Source organism: Melanaphis sacchari, unplaced genomic scaffold (genome assembly GCF_002803265.2).
Source record: "Melanaphis sacchari strain LSU unplaced genomic scaffold, SCAv2.0 Contig0_pilon_pilon, whole genome shotgun sequence".
Taxonomy (NCBI): domain Eukaryota; kingdom Metazoa; phylum Arthropoda; class Insecta; order Hemiptera; family Aphididae; genus Melanaphis; species Melanaphis sacchari.
Window position 1 is genome coordinate 6833752 of NW_020270366.1, and position 9936 is coordinate 6843687.

The following is a 9936-nucleotide window of genomic DNA, read 5'->3' on the forward strand; positions in this document are numbered from 1 at the left end:
TGTATTAAATATTTATTTTGTTTTTGAGTAATTAACTTATATAATTTTTGATTTGTTTTACTATTTCAACATTTTGAATGGTATATTTGAATTTGTTTAATTTTAGTAAAGTAATATTTATTTTTTTAACCAAGAAGTCATTGAATGTCGATGACGACAACAATTGTGCTTTATTTTAGTTTTAGTTTATTAAATTTTTTGTAGAGTAGGTATAGTCAGTATAGATATAGATAATACATTTCACTTTATAAAAACATTCTCTTTATAGGAATCGTGATCGGTAAGTATGGGTTCATACACATATCTATACTAAAATATTACAACGTTTATATGACAATTCGGTTCTATGATTTATCCATTTATAAACGAATGAGTTGATAGTCGTCCATCCACCATTAAGTTAAGTACGCGTAAATTATTGATTTTATAAAGTTTTTCTTGTAGGTATATATTTTTACTTTATAAAAATAAGTAGCAAATATTATATTTGAATCGGAACGTTATATTTTTAAATTTAACTTCGAATAAAAAAAATTGCATATTATTGAGAAGATACATTTATTTAAGGATATTTACTAATAGAAAAGTCATTTTTTTTAGAATTGGGGTTGTGAATTTAATTTGGTATAAAAGCGGTAAATACTAAATTGTTAAATCTACCCTTGTTATTTGTTAACCTATTCAATGACGATTGAAGAATTACTCTCGACTCCTATTGAGTGGCTGAGTCCTATGTTTTGGTTATTGTACATCAGATTAGTTACCTTTCTCGTTTTGTTATTAACTCGATTCGAACAAATTGACTTTAGAGCTACTATGTTTTAGAATAAAAGGTTGTGATCCGGTACGGACAGACTTTATTATCTCTGGTAAATTCGGTAAGATAGTGTATTATCTAAAGTTATTACAACGGTTTACGACGAAAATATGAAATGCACTATACAGCCAATACAGGCATAAATCATAATGGTGTCATAAAATGTGTAGTGCCTACAAACGTTTGTAAATACTAAATAACATAAAATCTATAAATCATAATTCTAAATTAAATTACAGTGAAATCTCTAACAAATATTTTATTTAAAAAATGAGAGTTATTGTCAATATTAGTCAGTTATATAGCAGTGATTAGTCAATCGTCTGGATTGAGACAAACTTCATTTGCTCTTCAGTCGTCAATATTATTTTATTTTCCCTGCGTTTTCATCATGACCAATACATACTTACCTTATTACAAGTTCTTCAAAGATCCATTGCTTATTAAAGCTGAACTTATTTATGCCTTACAAGAATCCAGAGATAGATGTTTGCATCACAGTACAAAGTTGTAAGTATTCTTTTTAAAGCCACTATTCATAAATGTAATGGCTAAATCATAACATCTATATTAACAATATAAAATAATTTGATTCCTTTTTTATAGTCTATCAGAACTAATGATAACTTTAAAAAGTATTCCACCATATTTTGAATTTGAAAATGAAAATAATGAATTTATACGTTTTGAGTTAGAACCAGCATTCACAAATTTAGAAGATTATTTGGTGTATTTTAAAGCACGTGCATATTTTGATCTTGAAGATTATCCCAGGTAATTTTAAATATCTATCTTATATGTTAATTAATTTTAATATATTTTTTATTTACTTTATTTTTAGCTGTGCACACATAGCAAAACATACTAATAACAGCAAATCTATGTTTTTGCATTATATGGCCAGATATTTAAGCATGCATAATGAATGTATATATGAACGAACTAACTTGTTTGATTCGTTTAAACCAGTTAATATGCGAGCATATATGGAACTATTAGATGAACTATTAATACTGAATGTTTATCGCAGTGAAGATGATTCTGATGAAGAATCTGAAGAAGAATCACAATCTCAAGAGACATCTGATATTGACACAGTTAATCAAAAACACTCTGTACAACAACTAGAAGATGATTCCACTCCTAAAGGAAGACGATGCAGTAGGCGACCACGTAGTCTAAGAATTGAAAAAGCTAGTTCAAATACTTTAGGAAAAAAAAATAAAATTACTAAACGCAACATCATTACTAAAAAGGTCAAAGTTACAACATTAGCCGCTCAATCTGAAAATAATATGTCTGCTGGTGATTATAAAGAGGCTCGAATTAAACGAGAAGATCCATATTTGTTATGGCTTACAGCTGTCATGTTAAAAAGAATAGATAGATCTGATGAAGCTATAGATTTATTGGTCAGATCATTACAAATTCAGCCATGTTTCTGGGGGGCTTGGATAGAGCTAGCCACACTTGTAAAGGACTTACATATGGTAATTACTAAAAATGTTTTATTATAAAATACTTTATCTGTTAAAACAGTTTTTACAATTGTTTATTTTGATTATTCATTGTTTAGCTTGATGCATTGAACTTACGACTCAATGAAAGTAAAGAAAATCATTGGATGCATCTTCTTTTTATTGCACATATGTATGTTGATTTTCAAATAACTGACCGAGCAGTAAATATATACAATGATATTTTGAAGCTGGGCCATACTGTTTTTCAAGATTGGACATATATTCAAGCTCAATTTGCTATTGCACATCATAACAAGCGGGGTAAATATTAATTGACTAATTCAATTAGCTTATTAACATCAATTTTTAATTTTTGTACAGAAATTGCACATGCAATAGTATCATTTAAAACTGTTATGGAAATGGATCCATTCAGGATAGATAATTTAGATCTATTATCAAATCTTATGTATGTCTGTACCAGTACTGATGAACTCGTAGTTTTATCTAAATATGTAGCATCTATCGATCGTTACCGTCAAGAAACTTTATGTGTCCTTGGTAAGATATTTTTGTAATAAATAGTTCATGGAATTTCTTTAAGAAGGCTTTTAGTCAATGTCTTGTGAAAATGTTAAATTTTTACTTTACATTGTAACAAGTATAATTTAATATAATACTAATAAACAATATGAATGATTTTATGTATAATTATTTAGTAATATAAATTTAAACATTAAAAAGCACTACAAAACTAGAAAACTGATTTAATTAATTTTTTTAAATTTAGTATAATTAATTTATACTAGGTGTTCTCTTTTTGTATTTTAAATTGCTTTAAAATCTGTGCTGCAATAATAAATAAAATATTTCTTTAGCAATACCAATTTGAATATTTTGTAATAAGTTTAAAAATTTGTTTTTAGGGAATATGTACAGTTTAAAATGTGATCACGCCAAATCAGTTTTGTATTTTAAAAAAGCTGTGAGAATTAATCCATTTAATGTAACTGCTTGGACTTTACTGGGACATGAGTACATTGAAATGAAAAATTCTTATGCTGCCATTATCTCATATCGTCAAGCCTTAAGTAAGTAATATCTTATTAACATTATAAATGATAAATAAAAAAACTAATTGTTTCTTCTTAGATTATTCAAAAATATTATTAATTTTACAAAAATTCTTTTAGTGACTGAATATATTTTATATATAATAGATAATAATAAAAACAATATAACCATTTTATTGGTTGCTAATAAATCATTTTGAACATTTATATTTTAGTTATTTTGTTATTTAAATATATAAATTTACTTTAATATTTTTGATTGAATAAAATAACATACATATTAAATACATTATTTTAGGTTATATCATTTGATACAATTTATACAAGAAATAAATGAATAATAAACCATTAAGTTTTAATATAGTTATTTACATTAAAAAACATTAAGATTTCAATTTTTTTAAATGAAATATTTTTTTTTACTAAAGGATGAATTTAAAATAAAGCATTTAATAAATTTAAACAAAGGATACCTTTTTACTTATTATTTTAATGTTTTACTTATTTATTATATTTCTAATAACTATTAATAAAATTATTTTTGTCCACAGAAATAAATATAAGAGATTACAGAGCTTGGTATGGTCTAGGCCAAATTTATGAATTAGTAAAGTTGCCAAATTATGCATTGTTTTATTTTACTCATGCACGAGATTTAAGGCCTAGAGATTATCGTATGTTAGTTTCATTAGGAGAAATGTTTGAACGTGCTGATCGTATTTTTGAATCAATGGCTTGTTTATATAAATCCTTATTTTACGATACTGATGGAACAATATTGCTAAAACTTGCAAAGTATGTTAAACATAATTTGTTTATAATTTAATTACCTTAAATATGTATGTTATAATAATTAAATGTTTACAATTTTATCATGTAGTTATAGTTATATTTTAATACAGGATATTACTACAAATTGAGTATTATATTAGATATTGTCTAGTGTTTATATCATATTTTCATCATATTCAGTGACAGTATCTGAAATTTTTCTTAGATAAAGCCATCTCTTGAGGTTAATTAATTTTATTAGAGTTTAATGAAATATTAATTAAGAGTTAGAGAGTGTTGCCACTACAGAATACACCAGTTATATTACAAACAACATTTATAATAACAATTAACAACATAGTGTTATGATATTAATGTTATATTATTTAACTTTATTTTGTATGCATTATAAATATTAAATTATAAAAAATTATGTGCAAATGATAAATAACAACAAATAGTTATTTTTTCTTATAATTGTGGTAAAATTTTAAGGAGTGTCCAAGGTTGGATCCTAATGTCACCATTGATTGTATAATTGAAATTATTTTTAATACTTTCTATATTAAAAAATGTTATTTAAACATAAAATTAAGTACACTTTAGACTACTAAGGACTTCTGTTTATACTAACTTTTCTAAATAATGTATTAAACAGATAAAGTATAAGAAAAAATGATTCTAGTATATTTTGTAATTTTGGTAACACAGTGAACTAAACTTTCCTTTGGAAGTAGTAAGCATTTTAAGTCTTGACATTGATAAAATAACCTTAATAACTATTATTTTAAAATATTTAATCCAAATGTTTTATTTTTAATTAATAGTAACCTTATAAAACCCTATAATATTTATTTTAATTTAACCTTTTTTTTTCTAACATTTAAAAATTTTTTATATTAAAATAAAACAATCATTATTGTGAATTTTAAACATGACTTTAAATATTAAATGTTTTATTAGTGTATAATATTTATATACATTTTATAGATTTTATGATAAATATGGTGATACTGGTAATGAATTAGCTCGTGAACATTTTAATATGATGAATAAAAGAGCTTTGAAAACTGGAATCAAAAATAGAACTACTATTGAGTTAAACTTGATATTAAGCAAAATATATTTATACTTGGGACATCATTACATGGATTTACATTGCTGCGACCGAGCTATTTCTTTTGCTGAAAAATGTCGTGATTTGTGGAAGGATACAGAGACAAATAATTGTCAATCCTCTATACTAAATAAAGTATAAATTTAATAATTTATTTTATTATATGAAATATTGTATTTATATTTTATTTTCAAGGTGTTAGAACATGTTGATGCTTTATTAGCTGAAATTGAAATTAGAGCAGGTTCAGATTGCTCTCTCGCCTCAACATCTAATACCCTTAAAGCACGCAGATTTCTGTTTGGCCTTTAATATTTGACTGTACAAAGTTCAAACAAAATATCAAATGTAAGATAAAACTTATATTGTTAAATTAAATATTTTAATATTCGTATTAGTTACTAAATTTTTATTTTTTTTTTTATTTTTATATAACATTGTCTGAATAATAATGTTTAGTTATAACATTTTTTTTCTAGTTGTTATACATCCTGTTAAAACGGGATCATTTTTTTTTTTAAGCACTATCTTGACAAACTTAAAACATGACATTTTTTGTTCTGATTTTAGAAGATAGTCCCATTTTAATCCCGTTGTCTGCATTTTATTATACTTATTATGTTTTATTTCTGTTTGTAAAACAAGTCTGTTCATGGGAAATAATAATATTTTTATTATTTAATACTCGTATTCAATTACAGTAAAACTCGATTATAACATTCTTTAAAAGGGCAACTTTAAGAGTGTCTTAAACAGGAAAGTGTTTAATGCAACTAATGCAAGAATTTAGTAAAATTTAATATTTTAAATATCAAGTTTATTTACATATATTTACATACATAATTATTATTATTGAATATAATTTATTACAATTTTTTTTATATTTAATTAAATTTAAAATAAATATATTTATACATACATATTTTAAATAATAATTATTTTTTCCATTTTATTCTGTTTAATTTATATTAATAAAATTAGGTATCTATTGTTGTTTGCTTAAGATTGTGAAAATGTGTTTTAGCAGTGAAGTTTTCTGTTTTTTTAACATAACCATACGCGTAGTCAAGGGGTGTGCAGGGTATGCAGTATACTTAATATACTTTTAAATTCTGAAATAAGTCATTATGTATAATATATGAATATGATACAGGTAACCAGATAATTTGTAGTTTTTTAAAATAATTTTGTGTTTTGTGACATGTTACTTAGGGGAACGTGGGGCAGAATGGGGACGTTAATGTATCAGAAGCTATAACTCACTCAAAAATTGTGATTTTGATTTGAAACTTGAACTGTGTAATCTTTAGGATATGGTTATTAATATGTGAGCATTTTTTAAACATTCATTTAAGTCTCATAGTGTTAAAGGTCAAAATAGGTTTAAGTATAATTTTCCCGTTTTGCCCCATACATGGGGCAAAATGGGGACGCCTCTCAAATATTATTTATTTAACATAAATATTATTTCATTTTACATATATGCAAATAAGTTTAACTACTTGAACTTTTTTTTATATAAATAACTTGTACATACATACATAGGAATATATTTTAATATAATAATATTGTACAAATCAATAACAAATAATAATAAGTGCTTGTAAATTTAAAACACATAAACTTTTACATTTATTAAATAGGTACATTTTATTTAAATACTAATTATAGATGTAGTACCTACACAAGTAGTCAAACTTAAAAATTTAATTAAAAAATTAACACATTTAAAATAATTAAGAGCAAAGTTCACAGGTTAATAAGGCATCCTTATCTTTTTCATCAATGCCCGCACAAAGGCAGTGGGCCCATAAATTGCATTTGGAACATTGAATCCACCCATCGACTGATATTGAATATGACTCACCACAGTATAGACAGTTCTCATCTACATCACTGGACACTGGTTCCTTAGTTTTTACTCTCCTTATTTTTTTTGTTTTATTTTTATTCTTAAACAATGAACGCTTTGCAGTCTGTGGCTTTGAGTTTGCATTTGCTGCTAAAAGTTCATTTTTATAAGGGGAATCAGTAAGGATTGCTGTTTTACCTCTTCTCTTAGAACAACGTGCAGTGGTTTTTGAACTTTTAGGTATTGGCTGTATTTCCTCAGGAGAAGACACAGGGAATACTTTCTCAGCATTGTTTTGCCAATAGGAACATCCTGGTGAGTTTTGTTTTGTTGTTATATCTGTTGCAACATTCTCTTTTTGGCTTGGATCTGAAACTTCTACTTGAATTGTATTCATATCTGTAATATTGAGTTGATTATTAACAGAAATTGTATCTCCCAAATCAATGTCTGTAGCTGCACTGGCTAGAAAATCATGCTCATTGAATATGTTTGAATCAACTGGCCAAATGCCAGTTGCCCTGAATGCGTTAATTGCTGTTGACATAGTTGATGCCTTTATATAAGCTTTTCCAAACAGTGAAGCAATTTGAAATTGTGTAACTACCCTGTGCTCATTAGCATGTTCCCTCAGCCATTTTTTTACTTCATCACAATAATAGACACTAAGCGGTTTCATAAATCCTACGTCTAAAGGCTGAAGCTTATGAGTACAGTGAGGCGGAAAACAAAGCAGAATTACACCAGCATCCCTAGCTCTATCAATTAATTGTATAGATTTGGTGTGAGTAGAATGACCATCAAGTAGAAGCAAAACTTTATTTGTTTGAGATGCTCTTGAAAATAATATAAATTTGTCAAACCATTTCAAAAACAAATCGGTTTGGATCCACCCACTTGGGTGCACTTCTGCCCACGACCCAGGTGGTCCACCATCAATAAGCTCTGGTTTAGCCCTAACGCGAGGAAATATAAGCATAGGAGGCATATAAGATCCATCTGCACCCATACATATTTCAACTGTAATTGTTTGGCCTCTTTCAGCAGATGTTAAAGTACCTACTTGACGGCGACCACGGCATGCAATTATTTTGCTTTGAGATTTTGGGACACACGATATTCCCGTTTCATCAACATTAAATATTTGCGAAGCAGTTAATTTGTACTTATCAACAACGTCTGTCAGCAAAGCATAAAACTTACCCACTGCTACTTGATTGAAACCAGAAGCTCTTGCCGCTGATGTAGCTTCAGGTTGGCGTAATGATAAGTCAGCATGTCGTTTCATAAATCCATACAGCCAGTCTTTTCCAGCCTTTAAGTTGTCTTTTTCAAAAGGATGCATTAAATTATTCTTTTCTGCAAGTTGGAAAGCTAATCCTCTTAATTCTAAAGATGTTAGTCCAAATAAACGGGCCTCCATAGATTTAATGTATTCAACTAATTCAATCTCTTGTTCGCTGTTGAAAACTGTTTTATACTTCCCAAGTCCTTATAAAATAATAAATATTATATATATATATATATATATATATATATATATATATTATATTGTAAATGTAAATACTTAAATAAGATTACCTTTACTAAAAGCATTTGTTTTATTTCCAGATTCTAAGTAGACTTTCACTCTTCTTTCAAGAGTTGACTGTGGAACATCAAATGCTGATGCTGCTTTTCTATACCCCATCTCTTTGTTTACACAAACCATAATGGCATTTTTCATAGACTCTTCTGTCCACGATTGGCGTTTAGTTTTTCTAACATAGTTTCTAACCATTCTATAAATATGGTAATATATCGTTTCAAAATTATGAAATTAAAACATTGGGGCAAAACGGGGACGTCCCCATTTTGCCCCGAACAGGTCTATCCCATTATGCCCCAATGAGTACACTTACCTGCAGCCGTTGTTCGTAAACACAACAATTAATTTTTTTAATAATTAATATTATTAAAATAATCTTAAGAACATTTGCTATAAAAACAGTGAAAACAAATTTATGTAACAATAAGTAAACCATAAAAACATTTCGGAAAAAAATATCAGTTTATTATATCAATCAGATGATAAGAGGCATTTGTGATGATTTTAATTTATTACTGATAAGATAATTGATATGTGAACTTGAAATTTTTGTCACATGATATTGTTAGCCCAAGGATTCTATATATTAAGTTTTTAAATCAGTATGACCATTATAAGACATAGATATTGGAATGTCCCCGTTTTGCCCCATGGCCCCGTTCTGCCCCACGTTCCCCTAATACAATACACAGTATAATACAGTAAATTTAATAATAATATTTTTACGTGGGAGGGAGGGGGTTAAAATTTCCAAAATTACCTGCACTCTTTGAACATGAGGACTCATTTTAATTATCTCACAATTAATAAAATTTATTATTATATGTTGAATAAAAAGAGCGTCTTAATCGATGAAATAGAAAAAAATCAAAAATTTTAACAGGTAGTTTTTTTCATTAACTAGTATAGTTATTATCTAGGAATTAATGGAGAAAAGAGAAAAGCTTCTTAAACGAGTTTTACTGTATTATTAAAACCACAGTTTTTTATGTGAAAAACATAGAATGCCAAAAAATAGTTGAGAAATATATTTTTGGTAGTGTAGTGATCACTGCGATTGATACCACGATTATTATTGAAACGACATAGTCTTGAGACGTATTGACTATTGAGGAAGGTAGGTATTTGAAATAAATGAACACTTCACTTTATAGTTTATAAATGAAAATGAATATTTCATTAATACAACTTTAAAACACTTAAAAGAATCTAAACCTTACTGTCGTAAACTCGTACGTAATTCTACAGTAATTCTCTA

At 26.9% G+C, this 9936-nt stretch overlaps 2 protein-coding genes across 2 annotated transcripts; one reads left to right on the forward strand and one right to left on the reverse strand.

Moving 5' to 3' along the window:
- The first annotated feature begins 880 nt into the window (after positions 1-880).
- Positions 881-5626, forward strand: LOC112599462 (cell division cycle protein 23 homolog). The gene is made up of 9 exons (XM_025346411.1): positions 881-1327; positions 1424-1591; positions 1659-2307; positions 2394-2598; positions 2659-2838; positions 3204-3368; positions 3902-4145; positions 5112-5373; positions 5434-5626. The coding sequence occupies exons 1-9, from the start codon at positions 1209-1211 to the stop codon at positions 5548-5550; spliced, it is 2109 nt and encodes a 702-aa protein (XP_025202196.1). The 5' UTR covers positions 881-1208; the 3' UTR covers positions 5551-5626.
- Positions 5627-6839: 1213 nt separating this feature from the next.
- On the reverse strand, positions 6840-9139 carry LOC112599548. The gene is made up of 3 exons (XM_025346519.1): positions 8992-9139; positions 8672-8871; positions 6840-8581 (listed from the first exon to the last, which is right to left on the reverse strand). The coding sequence occupies exons 2-3, from the start codon at positions 8868-8870 to the stop codon at positions 6975-6977; spliced, it is 1806 nt and encodes a 601-aa protein (XP_025202304.1). The 5' UTR covers position 8871; positions 8992-9139; the 3' UTR covers positions 6840-6974.
- Between the last annotated feature and the right edge of the window lie 797 nt (positions 9140-9936).